Source organism: Cibotium barometz, chromosome 22 (genome assembly GCF_041138505.1).
Source record: "Cibotium barometz isolate CiBa-2024 chromosome 22, ASM4113850v1, whole genome shotgun sequence".
NCBI classification, from domain to species: domain Eukaryota; kingdom Viridiplantae; phylum Streptophyta; class Polypodiopsida; order Cyatheales; family Cibotiaceae; genus Cibotium; species Cibotium barometz.
Genome location: NC_141067.1, coordinates 37009656 through 37036002, shown reverse-complemented (window position 1 = coordinate 37036002; position 26347 = coordinate 37009656). Strand labels below are relative to the sequence as shown.

The window sequence follows — 26347 nt, the reverse complement described above, 5'->3', positions numbered from 1 at the left end:
GCATTGGATGCCACAGGACCATGCCATTTTCTGATACGCGATGGTTGGCTTTTCTACAAAGGCCGACTATGTGTCATGAAATCATTCCGGGCAACTCTTCTCCATGATGCCCATGATGCCATTACAGGTGGTCATAGGGGCATGAATTCGACTCTCGAGAAATTAGAACGGCAATACTATTGGCCAAAGATGAGGCGTGATGTGTTTACATATGCACAACGCTGTGACATTTGTCAAAAGGTGAAAGCTCCTCGTGGAAAGAAGATAGGGTTGTTACAGCCTTTGCCAATTCCTGAGGGTCCTTTCCAGGACATTTCGATGGACTTTGTCACAAATCTGCCTCCCAGTCCGAGTAAGCGTAATACACAGTGTTTAACTATTGTTGACAGGTTCAGCAAATTTGTTATGCTTATTCCTTGCAGGGCCAATGTGACCGCCGAGGATGTTGCCCAGCTATTCATTCGGCATTGGTACCCGATTGGTGGGATTCCTAGGACCATAGTGTCAGACCGAGATGCCAAGTTTACCAGTCATTTTTGGAGGGCATTGTTTGATAATTTTGGTACTAAGTTGAATTTTTCCAGTGCATTCCACCCACAGACAGATGGCCAGACAAAGATATACAACCAGTTGGCCTTTGATGTGCTGAAGTGTTATGTCCACAATCAGCAAGGTAAGTGGGAATCGTTTTTGCCTTTAGTTCAAGCTGTTTTGAATGACTCTTTTTCTTCCGCTATTGGCAGGACTCCATATGAGGCAACGTTTGGAAGGCCTTTCCAGTCGTCGTTAACCAGGACTTCGTCTTCAGTACCGGAGGCGAACAGAGTAACGGAGTCTTACCAGGAGATCCTAGAGTCCGTTAAAGACAGATTGGCTAAAGCGCAAGAGGCCTACACTCGACAGGCCAATAAAGACCGAAGGGACATGAAGTTTTCGGAAGGGGATTGGGTGTATCTTCGGATTATGAAGCAAAGATTGAAGCAGGTGGGCAAGCGATGCCCAAAGTTGTCTTTCAGGAGCTTCGGACCATTTCCCATCCGGAAAAAGATTGATGAGGTGTCTATGCAGTTAAAGCTACCTCCGAGTTGGACTATGCACGATGTATTTCATGTCAGTTGGTTAAAGCCATATGCAGGTCCACCCCCTTCAGAGGTCAAAGACGAACGTGGGGAGAGTCGGAATCTTCACGTGCTTCTCAGTCATCTCTAGTAAATCTGCCATCGCGGGGAGTAAACTGAAAGGGTGGGTGGGTGGGAAAAAAAATATCTGTAAAACCTGCAAGTGGCTGACCAGCACCTTAGCCCGCCTTTCTCTTGCACCTGCACTTCCAAGGAGATCCGTTTCATGGGTGATACCCTGTTATAAAGAGAAGCCAAGTGCTCCCATATGCCTCTCGCCAGCGTCATGTGCTTTACATGATTGATCACTTGTTGTGTGCAGTTGAGGAAAATAAATGACTGGACCTGGCGTTTACACGATCCCACATGTGCGCCTGTGCCTCTCGGTCCTTCCTCATCGACAGCAACTCCCCTTCCTCTGCTTCCGGCCGTGGAACCCCGATGATGATGAAATCAGCAAGGTCATATGACTCCAGCACAGACTCCATCATGACCTTCCAGATGCCGTAATTGGACCCGTCCAACTGACGGTCCACTGGGAACGTGGGGAGAGTCGGAATCTTCACGTGCTTCTCAGCCATCTCTAGTAAATCTGCCATCGCGGGGAGTAAACTGAAAGGGTGGGTGGGTGGGAAAAAAAATCTGTAAAACCTGCAAGTGGCTGACCAGCACCTTAGCCCGCCTTTCTCTTGCACCTTCTCTTCCCAAACCGTCCAAAACAGTCCACCAATTAGCAACCTAACGATCCCCCTCTTGCTCAGAAAACTCCAAAGATCTATCACGAGCCTAGGGCTCTGATACCATGTCAGAATATGCAACGGAAATGATAACCAAACTTTGGTTGACAGGAGCAAGTAGAATGCAGAAAATAGACAGCACAAGAAACACAGAGAGATAGGTGTGTAAACTCTTCTCTATACACAAGATCCCGCAAATAACTGAATGAGAAAGTGGTGGGGGGCATGGGGTCTATTTATATGCCCCATGCAAGCAGTCGGCTTGCTCTAGAAGCTCTCCACGACTGCATAAGGCAGTCGGCCAGCAGTTAAATGCCTCCACGACTGAATAAAGCAATCGGCCAGCAGAGGAAACTCTACGACTGCTGTTTGGGCAGTCGGCCAGCCACCAGAGACTTCTGCCAACATCTAGCATCCCTCCACACCACGGAAAAATGGAAAAAAAGAGGGAAAAAATACGGAGAGTAAGGAAAAATGATAAAACACCTCATAAGGGCGGGCACACCCACAACAAAGGCCCTGGGGTATAAAAATAGACAAGAGATGACTTCTAACAGAGTATTCTAACATATATCTGGTGAGTTTAGGACTAAACATGGTGGTTCAGAAGTAAACTCAAGGTTCGAAGCTAATCCGGAGAGATCAAAAACAAACCACACTAGATTTGGAGTTAATCCGGAGTGATTACACAAATCTTGATCTTGATGCTAGTACGGAATGCCTAGCAGTTATCTTGATCGTTTTTTTACTTTGGCATGGTATTGTTGTATGCGCGCACACTTTCCAGCAATCATTGTCTTCCTCATTAGAAAGGTGTGCTAATCCGAAGTGATTAGTCGAGGTTTCTACGAGAAGAAGAATGAGCGTTGATTCGGAGCGATCAAACGAATCCCTTGGGTTATGTATTGAGATGGAGCGCTCAGGGGTGGACCCTTCATGCCCGTTTGACCTTGTGGTGACAAATAGGGGTGATAATTATTAGAAAAAAGTGATAGATTCATTAAACTGATATTGGGTGTTGACTTTCAATGAGCTCAAATTTATGGAAAGTTACAAACCTTAGGTACTTGTTATTCTAGATAAAGCCCTAACCTTGTCAATTTGGTGCTAAACCAAATTGGTAAGAGTGTTCAGTGTGTAGTTGAGTATGCGTAAAATTGTTGTAAAAATAATGTATCACCAAGACAACATAGTTCGTCTTAAAGTTGTAGTTAAGTCCTTGGAGTTACCGCACTTCCACATGAACCAAGGAGAATTCTTAGGTTCAAAGACCGGAACACGAGGTGTACTATGTAGCGATAGGCAATTGTTAAGTGGAAGCATCGGTCAGAAAAGGTCTCAAGTGAGAACAACTATATGTGCTTACCAACAACTTTTCCTAGTTTGTTTTTGAAGAAAAAACTCTTTGTTTTTGGGGGGAGGGAGGGGGAGGGAGGGGGGTGGTAATGTCACATAGCCTGTAATGGCATGTGTGAGTCACTCCTAGCGACGACAGAGCTCGACCGCACATGGAGTCCACACGCTGGAGCGCATGTGGCGAGTGTCTGGGGTTCAGCCTTCAAGGGTGAGGCGCCCGGGTCGGAGGACCGCGGGCAGCCAAGCTAGTGTGGGCAAGAAGGTAGGCCACTATATAAACCGGTAATGTGGACACTTATCCACATTCCTCTATGGTTGGGTGGTGACTAGAGCTTGGAGCCTTACTTGGCTATGGTGGCGACCACCGCGATGTAACAGCTTCCCATCTAGCAGGGTTGGTTATGGGTCAAGCTTCTTTTCCCCAATGTTGTGCCCATATTGGTCACTCAAAAAGAGGTGGTACAATTCATCCTTGCATTGAGCCAAGAATGTGTGTTTTTTTCTCCAACTAGGGGTATGGAAAGACCTTTGCATCTCACGTGCCCACATCTGTCCATCCACCCTTTCGCGAGGAGGCGAAACTGCATGGCTTTGCACTTGTCATTTTACCACCCATTTTGGACTTTTGAGCTAACCAATGCTTTAGTTGAGAGCAAATAGTAGATGGGTTGCATGCCTATTCCGACTCATGGAGGATAAATGTGAGGGTTGTTGGTCATTTCCACTCTCAGCTAGTTCAGGTGTGAACCCAACTTACTCATGGGTGCTTTTTTCTTGTGGCTGGACAGGTCTTTTCCCTATGTGAACACACTCTTGTGTGTTGGGCACTTAGCCCTAGGCTTTTTAGTACTCACTTGTACTTTCATTTTTTCATTATTGAGTACATCTTTTCTAGCACACGTTTCTGTGTGTGTGTGTGTGTGTGTGTGTGTGTGTGTGTCACATGCATCCCACACTTGGATGCCACGTAGACATTTCTGTACAGAAGGTGCAGGACCTCGGATGGTGAACTGGTTTCATGTGAGCCCAGTCGAGGACAAGTCAGCCAGGGATCCATCTCGGTCGTCCGAGGTCAGGTGTGCATTGTCCTGCACATGAGTCCAAGGTCAGGTGTGCACTGTCCTGCACATGAAACAGTGCCAGTCCGCGCTGTGAGTCTCCTTCTAGAATGATGTCGGTGGTTCTGTGTATCTGGTATGGTACCGGATGCCAGATCACTGAGTAGATAGTGGTTAGGACAAGGGGCCAGCCCATAGGGCTACCCCGGATCTTAGTGTGGGCATGGGGATGGTGTGAAACCACCCCCATGAGGGCCAGGAAGGCCCTAGCTCTACCCACCAACCATGGGTAGGCCATGGGGGGGCTGTAGGACAGCCCCAAGGGCAGGCCAGGGGTAGCCGACTGCTTATCCAGCTTTTGGAGAGGTTTAAGGCAAGTATGGGGCAGCCCATACAGGCTGCCCAGCCTCCAAAACAGGGGGCATTCAGTGCCCAGCCTCCTAGGCAGCAGGCGCCTAAGTGCCCAGCCCTGTTTCCCATGCGCATGAGTGCCCAGCCATGCATTAGAGTGATGCGCAGCAGTTTATGCATTTTTTCCAGCATTTAATGCTGTGATCTCAGTCGTGGGCAGAAATGGAACTGGCCGACTGCTTTAGTACTAGCCGACTGCTCATGATTGGGTAGTATAAAAGGAGATGCCCACAATCCCATTCATTGATCTCATTCTCCACCAAGAGCTCAAGCATAAGAGGCTAGACAAAGCCAAGAGGGTGCTTAGCAAAGAGGTGAAGGATTCAGGTCAAGGGCAGGGTATTCCCAGCCAAGAAAAGGTCCAAGATTGTTGTATTTTCTTTCAGATTTCTCATCATTCTAATAAAACAAATACACCATCCGTGGTGGGGGCCCTACAGAGGGTAATTGGGACCCAATACTGTGTCCTCTCCACCTCTCCCTCTCTATCTCTATTTTCTGCACTTCTCCTTTCAGTTTGTGCGTTAATTTCCGTCGTGAAAAGAGTGCTGAATTCTGAGTATTGAAGTTACCGATTCTTCTCCGAAGCTTCCGCATATAACAGTGTGCGCGCGCGCGTGCGTGCGGGCTAGCTGCCCTCCTACCCAACATTGGTATCAGAGCCTAGTTAGGGTTAGGGTTACACCCTGCTGCCTCCCCAACATTAGGATGAGGGTTCCTGCTGCCTACTGTACTGAGCACTAAACACTTGCTGTTCGCCCCTCCTTGAAGCGACCTGTTGTACCTATGCCAGACCAACTCCTGTGCGTCGTCAAACAGCTCTTGTGCACCGCCTATTTCTCGCTCGTAATAGTCGAGTTAAAAGGATTACTAAAAAAGCCTTTTAATAAGGCTTTTCGTAAGGTTTTAAAAACCTTTTAAAAATCTCTACTTCAAAGCTGCCGCCGTCGACTGTACCTTCGAGCACCCCTTTGAAGCACCGATTGTACCTTCAAAGCTGCTGCCTTCCTCGGAATCTGTACTGCACCGCCCTGCCCCCCTCACCTGCTGTGCGCCGCCCTACCACCATCTCCATAGCACCGCCTGCCATACTGCCCTGTGCTCTGCTCTGTGCCGCCCAACTGAGTACAGATCTGCAAAATTTGGGGCATTTGACATCTTTCAAAAATTTCAACCCTTACAGATTTCAGGTTTGTGGGATTTGCAGATTTTGACTTGACATTGCTAAAAAAATTAGCAAATTAGTTGCATTAATTTTGGGGCTTTTCACCATTGAGCCTGCAATCGCAACATTGGCATTGATTTCAGCAGATTTGGTGCGTAATTGCACTAGAAATTTGGGGATTTTGCAGAAATTGACACTATTTGCAGGTCTATAAGAGACATTTGCAAGCATTTTGGGTGTTACAGGCACATTTACTTGGCATTGGGGCATTTCCCCCAATTTTTTGGGCATTACAGCATTTGATACAAGTGACGATCGCTTTAGCAAATTTACAGGTGCCGGTTCAAATTTGGTCTAATTGGCTGTCTAAAAATCAGGGCTTTTCTACATTGAGCCCATTTGTGCAGCATTCAACCCATTTACCTTTGATCTTGCCGAGATTTGAGCACTTGCAGCTCTTACAGGTGTCAGCTGATCGTGTTTTTCACGGCACATGTATACATTTGTGGTTTGCTACAGTATATGTATGCCATTGTGGACACTTTGACAGATTTGCATTATCGCGCAATACACTTGCAGATTTGGGACATGCATATGTATTTCTTGTGGTGAAGGAACGTTCCCTTTCAATCCATTGATTATCCTGCTATTTATCTCCCGCATTCTTACAGTTTTGGTGGGCATTGCCTACACTTGTGGTGACCTGTGACAGATTTGTTGTGTTGTCATGGCCAACAATAACAATGACCTCTTTGGCATGTTGTCTCAAGAGGACAAGCTCAATGGGGATAACTACCCTATGTGGGCTTATATGATGCGTCATGTATAGGTTGCCAAGAATGTATGGCTATATGTGGATGGCACTGAGGAGCGTACTCTAGCACCTGCTCCAGCGGAAGGTGAAGTGATTTCCGCTCACCCTCCTGCAGGTCCACCTCCTCCTCGTCCTCCTACCCAGCAGCATCGTACTTGGGATGCAAGAGATGCTCAGGCTCATGCGGCGTTGATTGCTCTCTCGTGCCGCAGTCACATCATTCCGCACATTCCTTCCTACACCACCGCACAGAGGATCCACACACAGATCTGTGTCCCACAAAAGCAACACTCTGTGCTTCCCTCTGATCAACCAAGACAATTCAGTAGGGCAGCCTTGAGCAAACATCTGGCATATCTCATGTACATGGTTCCAAACTCAGTTCACATATACATCCACTGTCCAATCTCTGTTTCCACCCTTTCAATCTGCCATACCCCTTCTCTCACAAGGGACCAGATAACACAACTCTGCAGTAGACATAAGCCAATGGAAAGAAAGAAAGATGGAGAAGTTCAGAGCTTACCAAATCACTGCGTGGTTCTGCACTCGTGAGGCCGATTGTACCAGTCTGTACTTTCCTCCCTGCAACCACTTGACTGATGCACCAAATAAGCTCTGATACGGCACTGCCTGCAGCTGGAGATTCAACGCCTGAAAATGTTCAGGACTGAACAGTACTGTTTCTGCCTGTACCTGTCCGTACAAGTCAGCAATACTTGATTGTACCTGTCCGTACAGGACTGTACAGACGGTACCTACAGTCACCTGAATCTGCCCGCCTGCTGACTGGACTATGGTTGCCTGCGCCGCCTAAACCAGAAGATACCCAGCTGTCTGTACTTGCTGTCGTACAGCAGCGACTGCAACCACGACTGTACCAGCTGTCCGTACACCTGTACCTGCAGCACGAACTGTACCTGTTCTCAGTCTCTGTCAACGCCGCCTGGACCTGCAGCAGTACCTGCTGTAGTACTGCTCTGTACGGGCAGTTTCCACAGCGCTGTACGGCCTACTTTTCACACACAGAAATCAGCAGTTCCCAGCTCTATGCAGTCGACCAGCTTCTCTTCTCTTCCACGCATGAAACTTGCACGTATTCCCAAAAGCAAGAGAGAGAGAGATGAGAGAGGCGTGTAACTCCAAAAGTGAAGTTACCCCTCTCTCCAAAATTATCCTAGGCCCCCTACTTTAATATTTATTAAAGTTCCTAGGAGCCACTAAGGCCTAGGGGCCACCCATGGTTAGAACATTAAAAATATTAATGTTCTTGGTCCCCTTCACACCTGAAGATGTCCACACATCATTCCCTTTGTCCGGGCACCCCAAATGTGAATCATTTAATATTTATTTTGCTCAGCAACCACCATGCCCACACTTGTGCTGTTCCATTTTCACAGGGTCATGACTCCCCCTCTTGAAAAATGGCAAGCGTCCGCGATTGCATTCTGGTGATACAGCAAAATATCCAAAGTGAAATATACAATATGGCAAGATCAGCGTCCCAATCTCTCTAAGCCATGCACATGTATCAACATTCACTGCAAACCAATGGTGTAGTAGTAGTCCAAGTTGTGTACCACTGTGAACCATACACAACCACAACATCCAATGTGACTAGTACACATATATCATAGAAGTCCCATAAACAGATGTACTGTCAGCCATCAGTACCTTTGGGTGAGACAAAAACTGCACCAAGCGACCTCTAGATGTCATCTGAGCCTGTCTGTATCAAGGGAGTGGAAGTGCTACCCCCCTCTTGAGCATCAGGCAATGCTCCAGACCCATGCTCTGCTGAACCTGAATGAGCCGTAACAAGAGTCAGCTCTAACTCAAAGGCATCGAGATAAAGCTGCAAAACCTGAGGTGAATCTGTTAAGTCACCTTCCTCCATCCACTTCGCATCCATCAGTGAATAGTTCTTGAACTTCACAAGATAGCGACGGGAAACTTTACCTTGTACCTTTCTTTCCTTATGTGCCAGTATCTGCTCTGGAATAAGAACCTCATCAAGTTCCTCAACTTCCGGCTGAGCCTCATCTGATACATCCTCAGGCACATCCCCACGGAAAGGTCTAAGGAGACTCACGTGAAATGCATTGTGAATCCTCCAGTGATCTCGTAGCTTCAAGCGATAGGCCACCTCACCAATCTTTTCCAATACCTGAAAAGGCCCATAATAACGCATGCTCAACTTAGGGAATAAGCGCTCCCTAGCCTTTTCAAATCGCAAAAGAACCCAATCACCCAATGCAAACTCTAAAGCACGTCTGTGACGGTCTGTTGCTTTCTTTGCTTCTGCTGAGTTTTCTGGAGTGCCGACTTAACTCTCTGATAAGCTTCATCCATGCTTTCCACATACTGATCAACCTCAAAGATCTTATCCTTTGTGTGCAAAATGGGTCGTACTTTCTTCCCTCCTTCCACAATCTCAAAAGGCGCCTTGCCCGTCGAGGTATGAACAGTGTTGTTATATGCAAACTCCACCAAAGCAAGATACTTTTCCCATTGTTGCTTGTGCTCTGACACATAACACTTAAGAAGATCTCACACTATAGAGTTAGCCTCTTCCGATTGACCATCTGTTTGTGGATGAAATGAAGATGAAAACTTGAGAGTTGTACTCATGTTGTCAAACAACCCTCTCCAGAATAAACTTGTCATCCGTGGATCACGGTCACTAACGATAGAGCCATGATACTTGAAGATGTTCGCCATGAACAACTTCACCATATGATCAACTTTGATCGTCTAACGCACGGGAATGAAATGAGCCTGCTTACTGAACCAGCATATGATAGTCCAAATGCCATCATTCCCCGTTTGTGTACGTGGAAGATCAATATAAAATCCATGGCAATGCTCTCCCACGGTCTATCTGGAATAGGTAAAGACTGTAGTAACCCTGGTGTCTTTTGGCGGTCAAACTTTACCTTCTGACATACGATGCATTGCCTAACAAAGGCATCAACATCTCTTCTCAAGGTTGGCCAATAAAAGAAAGTCTCCACTGCTTTTACCGTGGCGTCAATACCCCTATGACCTGCGTACGGTGGAGCATGACTTTCAATCATAACCTTGAGGCGCAATTGCCTGGTAACACACAGTCTACCATGCATCAACAAAAACCCATCTCTGAGAGTATAGTGCTCATGCCGCTGACCCTCAGACATCTGATCATACAACCTTTCAAAGTCCTCATCATGGACATACTGCTCTTTCATTTCATCAAGCTCATGATGATAAGCAAGTGAAATTGCTGAGACCTGTGGCTTGCGTGACAAAGCATCTGCCACAACATTCTTTTTGCCTTCCACATGCACAATCTGGAAGTGAAACATGGACAAAAAGTTTGCCCATCGCATATGCTTCTCTGAAAGCGTAGTTTGTGTGAGGAAATAACGCAAGGTCTGATGATCTGTCTGCACAGTGAAATCAGCCCCAAGCAAATAGTGTTTCCATGTAGAAAGAGCATGAATTACAGCCAATATCTCTTGTAAATGCTTCTCGGCATCCTGACTCTCACAGGCTATCGCATGTCCTTCTTGCATGAGAACTGCCCCAATGCTGTTTCCACATGCATCACATTGGACAACAAAAGCCTTTCGGAGGTCCGGTAATACCAATACTGGATCCGAAGTAAGCTTTTTGAAGGCTGTAATTTCCTGATCAGCCCATCTAAACAGAGTTGCCTTCTTTGTTAAGGCATGAAGGGGCGAAGCAATTTCAGCAAAATACCGTATGTACAGCCTGTAATAGGAACACAATCCCAAAAAGCTGCGTACATCATGCACGATCCTCAAATCTAGCCAATTAAGAATTGCTTCCACCTTCGATGGATCCATACGGACTCCATGCTTAGACACAATATGCCCCAAGAAGTGTATCTCTTGCAAGAAAAACTCACTCTTCTTGCCATTAATAACCAGCCTATGGTTCCGGAGTTCTACAAACACAATGGTCAAATGCCTTCTATGCTCCTCCTCAGTTTGTGAATGCACAATCATATCATCAAAGAATGTGCCCACAAACGCTCTATGAGACCGGAAAATCCTGTCCATCATTCTGTTAAATGTGGCAGGTGCATTTGTCAAACCAAAGAGCATAACCAAGAACTCATACAACCCAAACATGGTTCGAAATGCTGTCTAATGTACATCCTCGGGTCTAATGCGTATCTGATGATACCCGCTTTTCAAGTCAATTCGACTAAAGACTGTGGAGCCCTGTAAGCGGTCCAAAATGTCATCGATCCTCAGAATGGGGAATCGATTCTTGATGGTATTCTCATTCAGCGCCCTGTAGTCAATACACATGCGCCAAGAACCATCCTTCTTTTGCACTAAGAGTACAGGTGAGCAAAAGGGTGATGAGCTAGGCTGTATCAACCCTTTATTCAACAGCTCCTGTACCTGACTCATAATTTCTTCTTGTTGGGCTGCACTAACACGGTACGGCGGTCTATTTGGTGAAGTACTACCCGGAATTAGATCAATGGCATGATCTTCTGGCCTTTCTGGAGGAAGTTCCCCTGGCAATGACTCGGAAAAACAATCTTGGAACCCACACAAGAAATCAGTCCTGTCCTTATCTAACATAGACAAATTAGACTTCTTTTGCATCCTTTACATAAATCAAGTACGCGAAAAGATGCTTTTTCATTACTGATGAAATTGCCGAAGCTGATACAATAGGAACAGATTCCCCTTTAAGTTTTACATCCAAAACATGTTCTTTCCCTCTATGAGTCAAAGTGATCTTCCTATTGTATGTATCCACCACCGCATGTACTCTGTGGCACCATGGCATTCCCAACAAAACATCACATCCATCAAGTGGCATGATGAAAAACTCTTCGCTGTCCACATAACCCTGCAAATGAAGCTTGAGCTTCCCAATAATAGGAGTGACAGGTTCTGCATACCCAGGACAAGCCATATTAGCCTCATATAAAGGCCCCATCTCCTTTGCACGAATCCCCAATCGGCCAGCCAAATCCGGTGAAATAAAGTTGGCTCTAGCGCCTGTGTCAAAGAATATCAAGGCATTTTGATCTCTCACTTTGCCCCATGCCCTGCGCAACTCAGTCTCTTCACCACCTGGCTATTCCCCAACAAGATCAGGAACTAACCCTGCAGAAGGTTTTGGTTTCTTTGACTTGGGCTCTCCTTTGGTGTCAGAGTCCTTTTGGGACTTTCTCTTAGGACAATTAAAAGACATATGTCCCTCCTCTGTACAGTAAAAACATTTCCGAGCATCCCTCAAAGCATGTCTCTCTTCAGGAGTTCTCTTGGGCATTGGCAACTTCTTATACCACGTCGCTGTAGAACCTTTTGCATCACGCGAAGCATGCCCTGACTTTTCAGATTTCTTGCTCGAGTTCTTACTGCCTTTAAATCCAGATGAGACTCCAGTGAGTAACGCATTAGCTGTCATAGCATTCTCTATCATCTGTGACATATTTGTTACTCGAGTCTTTATACAATAGTCACGCACTTCCTTGGGCAGCCCACAACAATACTTCTCCACCTGCTCAAACAAAGGCATTGCACGGTAAGAAGTAACTGGGAGTAAAGCTTCCCAAAACTTCTTGTTATAATCTTCAAGATTTTCACACTTTGATGCATCCAACTTGTGCCATGCTGTCATTACATCCGCCTCAAAAGTAGATGTGAGTCATATGGAAGAGAACACCTGTTTAAATTGTACCCAAGTAGATGGTGCTATGCCCTGCAAAAGAAGAGTAGACCACCACTGCAATGCATTGCCTTTGAGAAAAGTCGCAGCTTTTCTCACCTTAGAGGACTCCGTGTACCACCAGAAAAAGCAGCATCAAACTGCTGTAAAAAGGTAAGTGCTTTTAACTTATCTTTGGCCCCACTGAATGTATCAAATTTCACAGCAGCTCCCCCTTCCTTATAATCCTTCGCCTTACCCATAGGCATTAGATTATCGTAAGGAAGTGGCTTCACAAGATTGCTACCCCCAGCATTCATGCCCATCATAGGGTCTACATTACCAATTCCCACACCTGGCATACCATACATTCCAGCCATGTTTCCAAACATACTATTATGCATACCGGGCTGCATGCCCCCATACGTATTTCCTTGCATTCCAAGTTGCATGCCCCCAAACATGTTTCCTTGCATTCCAGACTGCATACCACCATACATATTCCCTTGCATACCAGGCTGAAAATTAGCTCCAAAAGTCCCTGGCATACCCATGCCTCCCTGAGGATAACCCCCAGTCATAGATTGGAACACAGAGCCACCACCAAAATAACCTGGATGCATAGACTGCTGAGGAATAGATGGCTGTCCGAAGAAAGAACTCTGAGAGTTAGCACCAAAAGCATGTTGCATGTTCGGAAACTATCCAAAAGATGGATCCTGTGGGAAGGCACCACTATGACCCTGAGGAAGGTTCTTAGAACGCACCTTCTTCTTCTTCTTTTCAGGCTTAGAACGGGATCTCATAAATTCAGCAAGCTTCTCACTTTGTGTGAGCTGCATAAACACATCCATTACACCAGCCAAACGATTTTTAAATTGAGCATCATCTTCCTCTTTACTAGGCATATCTTCTGGCTGTGTTACATCCTCATATTGTTCATCATCTACAACCTGTTCTCCTGCAAGAATATCCTCAGATTCATTTCTCTCAGGAGAGGTCTCTTGCTCTTCCTCTTCGAGGCTAATTGTACCAGTCTGTACTTTCCTCCCTGTAGCCACTTGACTGATGCACCAAATAAGCTCTGATACAGCACAGCTTGCAGCTGGAGATTCAACGCCTGAAAATGTTCAGGACTGAACAGTACTGTTTCTGCCTATACCTGTCCGTACAGGTCAGCAGTACTTGATTGTACCTGTCCGTACAGGACTGTACCTACAGTCACCTGAATCTCCCGCCTGCTGACTGGACTCTGGTTGCCTGTGCCGCCTGAACCAGAAGATACCCAGCTGTCTGTACCTGCTGTCGTACAACAGCGACTGCAACCACGACTGTACCAACTGTCCGTACACCTGTACCTGCAGCATGGCCGCCGGCAAAACCTGCAGCACAGACTGTACCTGTTCTCAGTCTCTGTCAGCGCCGCCTGAACCTGCAGCAGTACTTACTGTCGTACAGCTCTGTACGGGCAGTTTCCACAACGCTGTACGGCCTGCTTTTCACACACAGGAATCAGCAGTTCCCAGCTCTATGCAGTCGACCAGCTTCTCTTCTCTTCCACGCATGAAACTTGCACGTATTTCCAAAAGCAAGAGAGAGAGAGAGATGAGAGAGGCATGTAACTCCAAAAAAGGAGTTGCCCCTCTCTCCAAAATTATCCTAGGCCCCCTACTTTAATATTTATTAAAGTTCCTAGGGGCCACCTATGGTTAGAACATTAAAAATATTAATGTTCTTGGTCCCCCTTCACACCTGAAGATGTCCACACATCATTCCCTTTGTCCGAGCACCCCAAATGTGAATCATTTAATATTTATTTTGCTCAGCAACCACCATGCCCACACTTGTGCTGTTCCATTTTCACAGGGTCATGATGACAGCTAGTAATGCACCTAATGCGATCACTTTTGACAACCTTGTGACTCTCTTGCTCAGTGAAGAGCAATCCCGTTTCCAGGGTTTTTTCCGTACGGTGTACGACGGCTTATCATACAAAATACCGTATACGGTACGATACCGTACGTACTCGTACAGATTTTTCCAAAAATAATTAATTTTTTTGGTAGATAATGGTCTTTTTTTTTGCTTATCTATGGCTGTTTGAGCTTCCTTTGTACTATGATGCTTCCCTCCTTTCTAAAATACTCCATATCTAGACTTGGAAATACCTAAGTTTATAAGTATTTTTTTAAAACACCGTATTTTATCGTACGATAAGAAAAAAATATTATATCGTACCGTATGATATCGTATCGTACGAACCGTACGGTATCGTACTCGACAACTATGCGGGCCGTTTCAACAGGAACAACATGATGTCTGCTGAGTCAACAATGGCTGCTCCGTGGGAATCGATCTCGGCCTAAACCTAGCCCATCAGATCCTCCTAAGACAGAGGACAAACTGAAAAGAAAAAACGCTATAATTATTGCAGGAAAACAGGGCACACCATAGAGGAATGCAAGAAGCGTATTGAGAGTGAAAAAAAGAAGCAACTGGCATCTTCTTCCACAGGTGCAAATCAGGCCAATTTGGCTATACATGTATCAACCTTGACCATTACATCTTCATCACCTGCAAAGATGTCTTCTGATGCCGTTGCTTTTGATGACTATGCTCTATAGTCACTTCCAGGGCTTGAAGGATTGGGATTTGGATTTGGATTTGGTTGGGCTTGTGGAGTCCTGACATCAGTTTTCAGAGGGGGCAGTTGAGTTCTTACATCTGGCGATGCCTACCTTTGAGGAGGGTGCTATTGTACAGCATTTGGCTACTCTTGGTACAAAGTTGGAGCAGATGGACTCTTTCTTTTAAGGGTATTATCTTCTTGGAGCTACAGGCTTATAGGGATTTCTGTGGCACTGTGTTTACATTTGGGTTTGGCACCGATATTTGGAGCAACACGACGCAGCCTACATGGTTGTTTTCTTCTAGAGGAATAGTGTACTTGGCAGCTTGTTAACAAATTTTTGACTTTCATGTGGAATGCACAACATCGAATACTTATTATTATTTTTCTTTTTATATGCTCAGGCAGTCAAACATGCACATTATGAGTGAACGATAATTTGCTTACCTCGTACCCATTTGTGCATTTATTATTATTGCCATGAGAACCAAGGGGTCACCTGGGCACCTTTGGGCATTTGTTGGTGCAGTCATTTTAGTTTCATGTGGGAGTTTTTTATTGTGCCTTCTACCCAATTGAACAATGTTGTCACTATGCCTGGTTATGGAGGGCTTTTATCTGCATCTCCTTGCTGTACTGCTTTGTTTTTACCTTTAGGTTCCTTGTTCAGTCTTGTAGCCGTTGCTTTTGTAGCTGAGTTGCTGTGGAGACTGCTTGTGGAGCTTTCCTGGTACCTGTTGTTGCTGCATTCTTTTGTCTTTGACAGAGGCCGACTTCTTCGGCTTCTCGGAGTTTGTTCAACATCTGGTGCCGAGAGGGGGTGTTAGCACATTCATCCCCAGTTTCTGCCCATTTCTAGTGTCCTTTTGGTCCCTTTTGCATGGCCCTTGATTGAGGGCTGGCCACCCATATTTTATATATTTTTCTAGGATTTTTCCCAACCCGTATGGTTTTTTCCCTGTCGGCCAGTTCAGTCCTCCAGTCGACCAGATTCAGTAGCTCCAATCGACCAGTGGGCTGGCCTCTCACTTTTTCATCTTGCCTAGTCTATCTTTTGCTCCCTCACTTACGAGACTGCTTGTGTCTCTTGCTTGGGACTGTATTGCTTCAGTATATTCAGCATAGTTGATCCATATCTCTCTCTTGCACTCTCTATTCAGCACACTCTAGTGCTCTTTTCTTCCGCTCTGTGCACTCTTTCACACACCATCATTCAAGAGACGAGAGCATGGAGACAATGAGTCTATTGTTGCATTGTTGACTTCAAGAAAGCCTTTAACTCAATTCCATGGTCACAGCTATTTGCTCACCTATAGAAGTGATTACCTCCTAAATGATATGGGGGTGATGGCCTTGTATGAGTCAATGACAAGCTGGGTTTGAGCACCTAGGGGCATGTCTAGTAAGATATGCAGCGCTATTAAGGTTACCCACTCTCTTTCGGGCTGTATATTGATGAGATTTCAGATCTTATGAACCAACTAAGAGGCATAGGATCACAGCTTGCCTAGGCGGCACCGATACCCATCCTCTTGCATGCGGATGATATTGTGCTCACACCAGACTCAGCTGAGGGGTTGCAATTGGGTGCACTTCAGACATTCTATGAGGAATGGGATTTCATAATGAATCTTGGCAAGACCAAGATCATGCTCTTTAACACCTCAGCGCGCTTCAAGTAGCCACTAATTATGCATTTTCATTCAAAAGCAAGGCAGTTAATATCATCACCTTTATGTATACTCGGAAGTCACCTTCACAACATATTTTCACCCTACACTCGGCAGCAAGGCACGGATGGCTAGAGGATATGGAGCCTTGGCCTAGCTGTTTCCAAGCCCATTTGTAGGAGCCAAACACGAAGAGCTAGCTTTTTGATTTAGACCTACGAGCTTCGTTTTGGGGACCAAGTTTGGGAGAGGATATCCATTCTCTCTCGAACCTCGTCTCAAGCCCAGCTGTTTAACCAGGATCAGAACCATACTTCTATAGATCTGCATTCAAAGTAAAGGACAAGGACCTACCTGCCGGATCTTTTGGATGTTGGCAGTATGGCGGAAGCGGCGAGCTGCATTGAGAACGAACACTCCCTTTCGCCATTTCTCGAGCGCGTCCAGGGAAGGCTGTTTGTGGGGGATGTCGAAACGATCCATGGCCCCTCCCTCTCCCCCGTCTCTTCTCTGTCCCTTCCTCTCTACCGAAGAGAGTCAAGACGGGCAGAGAGAACATGTGCTCTGTATGTACGGTGTACCGCCCGTACTACGTCCCCACGGCAAAAGGTTGCGGAGGGTTCAAGTGTCCGGCCGGACACTAGGACACTCTAGGCCCTAGGGAAAACAAAGTGCTCAAATTTTATTTCATTCCTTTGGGACGAGACACTCTCTAGCGAAAACAAAGTGCTCAAATTTTAAGGTTGCAGACTCCTTCCACACCATTTTAACCTTCCAACTAAGGGTCGCCTTATCGAAACGAGTTTTTGGCCTTATCGAAACGAGTTTTTGAAAAAGGGCACCATCAGGAAATCTTACTAAAGAGTGGCTTCCAAAAGTGTTAAAATGATGGATCAAAGTTCCTTCTAGGCCTTTAAGTTCGAGTATAAGGTCCGGCCTTCAGATTTTAGCCTTGTCGGCATCGACAATCAAACTTCGATGGTTGATTAGCCCTATTACATGTTTGGACACCTCATGCATAGGAAGAGATCAGGCCTTTGGTAGTGTTGAAAATTCTCCAAAGAGGTGTTTTTGAAAATCTTGATTAGGCTTGGAAGTGGAAGCAAGGAGGTTGAAGATAGTCTTTACATGAGACTCGCTCTCAATAAGAAAAGCATCAAAAGCATATACACAATGTGGAGAAGGCATCTATTTGTGCACACTAAAGTGGGGGGGGGGGAGAGAGAGAGAGAGAGAGAGAGAGAGAGAGAGATTTTTTTTAAGCTCTTTTTGTCTCTTCTTGCAAAGGTAGACACAGTGATAGTTTTTTTGTCAAGGCTTCAAAGGTAGACACAATGATAGAGAGAGAGAGAGAGAGAGATTTTTTAAGCTCTCTTTGTCTCTTCTTGCAAAGGTAGACACAGTGATAGTTTTTTTGTCAAGGCTTTAAAGGTAGACACAGTGATAGTTTTTTCGTCAAGGCTTCGATCACATTCTTAAAAAAGGGGAATCCATTATTAATATTAATTTTGGTTAGCCTTAACACTTTTTTAAAATATAAAAAAAGAGGTACATCCTCTCTCTCTCTCTCTCTCTCTCTCTCTCTCTCTCTCTCTCTCTCTCTCTCTCTCTATGGTCTAGGCTTTGTATTGATCCATATAACACAATGTTCATTTTTGAAGCTCCTCGATTTAAATTCAAGACTCTAAGATTGCAAAACTATTTTCTAGGTACATAAACTAGGCTACTCGTATATATGTAGATTTTTAAACATGCATAAATTATTCAAAAAGTTTGCACAATCTGTGAAAGACCATATCTCTCAAATCGTAACTTAGATCAAATTGCTTTAAAAAGCAAAAGTGCACAATCAATATTTTGAGTTGTCAACGCTATGAGATGTTGATGGGTAGACATGGCACTTGATGGTTAGGTGCCACATCACTAATAAATTAACATCCTCAAAGAGTGAACATTATGTTAAGCTCAAAAAACCCATGCACTTTTTCTTTTTGAAGCTACTACATTTAAGGTACGATTTGAAAGGTATGGCCTTTCAAAAAATGTAGAGCTAGAGGGGGAAGGTAGAGATAGAGGGAGGGAGAGGTGGAATATTGTATGTGGGTAGAGAAAGGGATGACAAAGTGAAAGGAGTGACAAAACCAAGCGGTGGGACAAATAAAGAACACCAAAAAAGTGACAGCCACAACTCAATATGGCTTGTCAAGAAATGCTTACCAAAAAACACGCTTGGATTTTGTCTTGCAATATTAAAAACCACAAGGAGCTGAGTGCATGAAACCCAATAAAAGCACTTTGAAAGTCGATAGTAAATTAATGAAAACATGAAGATGTATTTCACCAAAAAAAAGGATACATATATATGTCATCTAAAGGAATTATAGGGGTGTATTGCCACATAAAATCAATGTAAGTGATAAGACTGCAAAAGAAAATGAGGATACTAACACACCGAAAGTAGCAAGAAATTATGAAAGCATGTGACTATTAGTGGCCTTGTTTCAAGCACAATGAAATATATAATGCAATTATGCAAAAGAAAGTAAAAAAATGAAAATAAGTAAATGCACTAGGAATAATATACTATAAGAAACTAGAAAAGTGAAAATAAGTAAATATACTAGGAATAATAGACTCTATAAGCCCTGTGACATCATTGAAGAAAAATTGTGCCCTAGTCTAACTACAATAGATTAATTACCCCAACCACCACTGGATAAAGGCAAGTTAGAATAATTATTTTGCTTGCTTCGGCCTCTCCTACAATCACATTCACAAGATATTACATTAGCAAGCTACAATCGTTGTAGGGATCTTTCTAATGGCCGAGCTCAAACACTCAAGGTCTCTAAGCTCCACACCTCGTTGGGTAGCAATTTCCATCACCATCTCTTATGAGCATTGTCTCTACTACAGGTCCGCTCGTCCCTTTTGTCACCTCACACATACTCATTCGCATGCATTAGAGAAGAATATTAGAGACAAGATCAGCACAATAGCAAGACTCTATTGCATAATGGAAGATTATATTGCATTATGAGAGAAAGTGACTTATATACAAGGCCATAAGTATTTACACACACTCAAACTGGCCGATCGAGCACCCAAGGCTCATAAGTAGCCTATTGCTTGTACAATTATTATTCTCATATTACATGTATAAAGTATATTCACATAGAATCCATTCTAGCTTATTGCCACACACTCTTGGAGCGAATTGTCATAAGTGTTTCATCGAACCATTTTTGGGTGCCTGCCATCCAAGTTGTAGATTTAGACACCGTTGCTTCATGGACTCATCATACATGCTTGTGGTGTCTCTATCTTTGCTATTTGATGTAGAATTATAATGGTAACTCTTGTTAACCCTAAAATGGGTTAGCGTTCTCCCCTTCCTACTATTAATCACATACTCGTGATCAGGTAGAAGACTTTGTCGTGGGGAGAATTAAGAAGCTATTTTGTTGATGCTTAATGATGTTGCATAAATGTTCAATGGTCATTGCTCCTTCTTCGGAAGGAATGGAAAGGCTAGTTAGGAAATGATGAAGTTAGTAAATAGGGTGGGGATTTCTGTGAGTAACTATTTTTTTTCTTCTTTTTCTTTTTTTTTTCCCCTTTTGGGGAAATCACAAGCAAGTTTACATTGCTTATTTCAAGTTAGTGGTGAGTCTAAGGCTTGATAGCAATGGAGGAGAAATAAGTGAGGGGTCTGAGGAACGTTGACACAATCATAAAAATGAGAGAGTAAATATCATTCCCTTATTTGATACATTGAAGCAATGCAAAATGTAGCTTCTTGGTTGTTACTTTCCCTATTGTTAACGATTTGAAGTATTCTTCGTCCCATGTGCTTTCTATATTTATATATCTAAATATATTTTGTGTTTATTCAAGTAGATATATAATTAAAGTGAGTCAAGTAAACTCTTGATGTAGCTGTTTTTGTGAAGTAAAATCATTGGAGAATTTTTCTTTGTATTGCGAGGTTAATAGATAAATCATTCACCTTCTTGAGAGAAGTGTGGAATTTTATAGTGACAAGGTTATTATTGAAGGTGTTTGTTAACCATCGTGGTTAACATAGGGTCTAAGAGCTTTGATTAGATGATAATTAAGACGTGATTAGTGAGAAATTAACTGATAGCTTAATGTAGGCATGGATAATCAAAAACCAGCAAATTCTCATTAGGCCAATGCCTCAATTTATATGGTTTACATCCAAGCATCCAATCCCACTGATTTCTCCTTGATTCACTCCACCTCTTTTTCTTGATTCTCTCCACCTCTCCCAGAGTATCTCCACACCTCCTAAATCTCCTCATGCTACCCTTTATTCTCTCCCAATATATACTTCTTACCTTTTCACAGGTTCTCTCACATTTATAGATTCTCTTTTACAGCCTCTTGCCCCAAGGGCTTGTTCCCACACACACCTTATTCACTTATATATTTCAACACCTCCCCTCAAGTGAATACTCCTAGCACACCTGGACCCTATACCAAGCTTCCCTCTTACTTGATAGTCCGCGACCAGTGCCTCAAGTCCCTAAACTCATAGTCCTTGACACTCTCTCTCTCTCTATGTGTCCAAGGCTACTACAAGTGCCCGTGACCTTGACTAAAGTGCTCACACATACACTACTACTTCGAGCACTTGTTTGATGGCTACTTTGTAAAATTTATTATTTATAAGCAGAGCCAGATCTATAAGGCTACCCTCTATGTGCTTCATTGTTTAAGGAGGAGAGTTACTAGAGTGTAAAGCTTGAATCTTTATTTTGGGCACTCTAGGGTGGACATACTTACTCTAAATGTGGACATACCAAATTTGTATATAAGTCAATTTCCTCTCATAATATAGCACACTCTCTCATTAGTCTATTGAGCTCTTGCTTTTCTTAAGCTGATGCATGCTTATTCTAAGCCCTCTTATTATTTGCTTCTACCTTGAGAAACTTTCGTTGTAAGGGGACCATAGACAAGTGTAAGACATATCCTAGGAAGAGGAGGAAGGGGACAAGGGATACATGAACCACTTTATATAAACCCCTATGTTAACCATGCATGCATGATCAGTTTCCATAAACCATGCACACCCTGCAATGAGGCCAAAATTGATGTTCCACCACCTGGCTATCATTAAGCTGCACCACCAAGGGTTGCACCTCCAATGATACACCCGGTAAAGACAATGTCTAATGATACTTTGGGAATGGCTAGAGAAGTAGGAAGTGGTGTAGCTATCATACTTACAAAACAAGAGATTTGAGAACTAATCAAGTGAAACTAGTTCACACAATTGAGTAATCTGAAACAAAACCAATTAGAGATTATGTGTGACACACCAAGCACCTTAACTCACATTGTGAATCATGGGAAAGATTGATTGGTGAACAATTGTTACCAACGTTTCGATTATGTCTATGCAATAAGAAGTTGTATGATTATTTGGCTCTCAAGGACCTAGTAACCTTTGAGGAGTGTTGTCGAATGACAATCAGTATGGATGATAAACTGATGGAGATGGAGGAAGAAATGAGTGAATCTTTGATTCCATAAGCTATGTCTAAATCAAATACATCTGACATACCTGTCTCTAAGGTCAATGCGGATTGATGATAAGTGGGACATATGACTATAGAAGAGTTTAGCGATGCTTTAATCGAGAAAATCAAAGTGTGTGAGGTGCAACCAGTTGTATAACCAGTACCTCTATCCAAGACATGAGTTGGCTTATTATGCTATATGTCATCAAAACCACCCAAGCACAAAGTGCCCACATTTGAGGGCTACACCCCAATTGTATTGTGCACATTGCCAAAGATATGACAATCATGACACAAACCAATGCTATAGTCAACACAACCCACAAGTGCAAAATTATGGACAACTATTGTCTGTCCCTCCTCAGAGGTAGATATTAGCCTTGCTATGTAGCCAAAAGTTGCAAATGTTGTCTTGTGGCTAACTAAAGGAGAGTTTACATCTTCTTGGCATACATCTCCCACAATACATTTGAGGGCTACACCCCAATTGTATTGTGCACATTGCCAAAGATACGACAATCATGACACAAACCAATGCTATAGTCAACACAACCCACAAGTGCAAAATTATGGACAACTATTGTCTGTCCCTCCTCAGAGGTAGATATTAGCCTTGCTATGCAGCCAAAAGTTGCAAATGTTGTCTTGTGGCTAACTAAAGGGGAGTTTACATCTTCTTGGCATACATCTCCCACCACTTGTCCTACCGCCACATCCACCTATTCTAAGAGTAACACTGATAAGGCAAGTGGTTGCTGAAGAGCATCCAGAATATGAGGTCTAAGCTTGAGGAATTCGAGTACATAGAAACTCCTAAACCAAGCCACCACATGGACATGACAAGTGTCTACGAGGTTATCTTGTGGTTTGAGTGACTTGTTGGAAAGGCTAGGTATGATTTCCATTATTTTGGGAATAACTTTTTTGGGCATGAAAAACTCACAATACTCACAATCATGAGCATCGCTGGTTTTTCACGTTAATTGATTTTCATAATTTTCATGCTTTTGAGTGGCCGTTCATGTTCCATAAGTGCTAGGCATAATTTATGATCCTTTTCTAGTACTTTTCTAGGCATGAAAACATAAGATACTCATAGCGTGACTATACGAGGAAAGTCACACGTGAATATTCATACTTGTATTATTCATAATTTGTTCTAGGGGTACAGGTAGTTTCTTTTCTTACTCTTTCCTTGAATCTTTGCTTCCCCTTCTTACTTATTTTTGGACTTGCTAGTACCCTCTCTACTCTCTTCTCGAGGGGTATTGTTGGTGAGGGTTCTTTAGCTCTAATTGAGTGTTGGAGATCCCTATGTGTCTGCTCTACTGCTAAGCTTCAAGGACCTATGGCATTGAATCCCAAAGTTAGTTCGTAAATGGTTTCAATCGTGCCATTAAGTGTTCAAATAACTCGGACCTAGTAAAAATTGATGCTAAGGCTTTGATGATTGGTAGCTCTTCAGATGTTCATAAGGTGACTCATTGCATATCCTTGTTGTTCAGAGTGCAAGTAGGTTCTTGTTGCTTCTCAGTTTTTGGGAGAGGGTTCTTGTGGTCTGTTTGCTATGGTTTTGGTTGGCCACACCATTCAAGATGAGGTTGTGGTTCCTCTTGACACAGAAGTTGGTGGTGAGGCTATTCTTTCATTGATAGCTTTGGGCTCCCATATGGTGGAATTACCATCATAATACACTTGAGCGATGAGTAGGCATGTAGGCACCCATTTTTTATGGAAATTGTGCAATGGGGATTGATGCCTTCGTTGTTGAGGTTGTTTTATGCAAGTTAATAGGCTCTTGTTTGGAATCCACACAATTTCGTTTACCTTCATTTACGATCCATGTGCTTGCAATAATTTATTGGGAACCCATAACTGATGAGCTACAATAATTTCTTGCTCTGGGTAGAGGTTGATGAGTACTCTGCTTTCTAAACTTTTGCGATTTGCATTCACTCTTGAGTGTTGCCTTGGTTGGTGAGGTATCCAAATTGGATTGCCACCCTCATAGTAGCCTTGGGCTTCTAATAATTTCTTTTCCACCCACCTTTTGATACCATGAAGATATCTTGAGATTGACTTATTTGCTGGATATACCTTCTTTTATGAAACTAAAGATTTGGTGCCTTCCTAATCACTTGTAAAGGAGAAATTATCCTCTTTTTTTTTTTTGTTTGGGTAGCATCGATGATGAGGCTTGGATCTTCATAAGAGGGGCTACCGATGGAGAGGTCACTTGGATGGATTTACCTTTGTCAACTATAGTGATGACCTTTAGTGTCATCATGTTGATGTTTTAGGATTTTTTTCAAGAGATGCTATCAATGATGAGGTTTTCAAGAGAGGCTATTGATGACGAGGTTTTTATGATAAAAGCCTTTGATTCATTTGGCAAGCTTGGTCAAAGAGGGGATTTCAGAGTAGAGGCTTCATCATAAGGTACTGCTGATGTAGAGGGTAGGTTCTTATTAACAAAGGAGGTACCTAGAGAGGCTATTTGCTTAAACAAAGGGTCATTGAGGTTTAAGGTTTCCAGGGGGGTTCCCCTTTGTGAGAGTAAAATTCAAACCGTGTTGTTAGTGTCAAGACATGGTATAAGAATTCAATGTGGCTATTGACTACAAGGTTCTGAAATGAGATGTAGAAGCCTGTTCTTTTGATGGTGAAGATGGAGATAAAGGGATAAAGACTTTGTTGGGAAGGACTTCCAATGGAGAAGGCAAGTTTTCAAGTTACGAAGCTTTCTAGGAGGAACCTTGTAACCTTTATGCTGAGCATCATATAGATCTTTCAACATGGGATTCTCCTTTATCAGAAAATGGTATCACCATCTTTGTGTTATGGACCTTCAAAGTGATTGTATTGTTCATGAAGCATGGTTTTATATTTGTAGCAATAATCCGTTCCCATCCCATAACTAAGCCTACTTCCAACACAAACTCAATCACAATAAACTTGCAAGTTCAGGGGGTGAGATTGCATGTAAAAACCTCTCTTGACCTACTAACTCCCATAGTTTAAGGGTCATGAGATTATATTCATGCCATGGATAAAGTTGGGCTTGAATTTTGTTGATATTTCCAAAGGTTTTAAATCCTACATTAAATCTTGGAAGAAATAGAGTAGGTTCAAGTTCAAGCTCTGGGGTTTCAAGCTTCGTATGCTTAGATAGGTTCAAGTTCAAGCTTCATATGCTTAGATAGGTTCCATTTCTGGCAACGGCTTCTCTTTTCTTAAGAGCATTATGAATGTACTCATTGGGTGTTCTAAGGGGATAGTTTACATTGATTGGTCAATACAATACTGGGAACTACTTATCAAAAGGCCACCCAAGATGATCTCCTCAAGGTCATCATAGTAAATAGGAACTCCCATTCTATGTCAACCCCCTCAATGGAGAAGAGTGAAATAACCCCATATTTTCATGTTTTTCTCATTAGAATTCATCACTTTAATATGTCTAGGGTTGATTTTATCTTGTCCCAACAAGTATACGCAAATTTCCCTAGATATGATATTGTTACTAGCTTTAGGACTGAGCACTACTTGTTTTTGTTCAAAATTCTTTCCCATAGGGAAATCTAGCCAAACTTTGATAGGATTCTTAAATGGAATCATGGAAGTCCTAGCTTCACTTTTTGTTTTTTCTTCCCATTCACTCAAGATGGAGGCGTTAAATCTTCATTTCCCAATTTACTCCCAAGAAGTTGGTCTAAAGCATAGTCTTTCTTTTTTTTACTCTCAACATTCTCAACATTGCCTAATGTGGTGCTCAATGTGAACAATGGTACTTAAGGACCCCTTACTGTGTTTACTGAGACTTGTTTAAAAGCATGTGAATACCTTGGAGTTTTACATGCGGCATGGAAAAACCACTTATTATGCTTACTGAGACTTGTTTAGAAACATCAGAAGACCTTGGAGATCACGTGCGGCATTGAAAAACCACTTGACTCTATCAATCTCATTCTCAATCGAATTTTGACTTTAAATAGCAATTGAATTAGAACCTAGGTCTACGGACACTAGGACCAGCCGGGGCACTTTTCTCCTCTTTAGGAGGTTTTTTCGCTCGTGCTAATATACACCCGTCTTGGGGTATACTTATCTTATTTGTATAGCACACATTCATTATCTATCTATCATCTCATTGTGTGCTCT

The 26347-nt window shown here is 43.3% G+C and overlaps 1 protein-coding gene across 1 annotated transcript in view; it reads right to left on the bottom strand.

Moving 5' to 3' along the window:
* The window catches only part of LOC147626573 (putative calcium-transporting ATPase 11, plasma membrane-type), a 124183-nt gene extending 106823 nt beyond the window's left edge, over positions 1-17360 (bottom strand). The window contains exon 1 of the mRNA XM_086816625.1: positions 16992-17360. Within this exon, the coding sequence (XP_086672751.1) occupies positions 16992-17120 (129 nt within the window). The 5' untranslated portion in view covers positions 17121-17360. The remainder of the gene's footprint in view (positions 1-16991) is intronic.
* Between the last annotated feature and the right edge of the window lie 8987 nt (positions 17361-26347).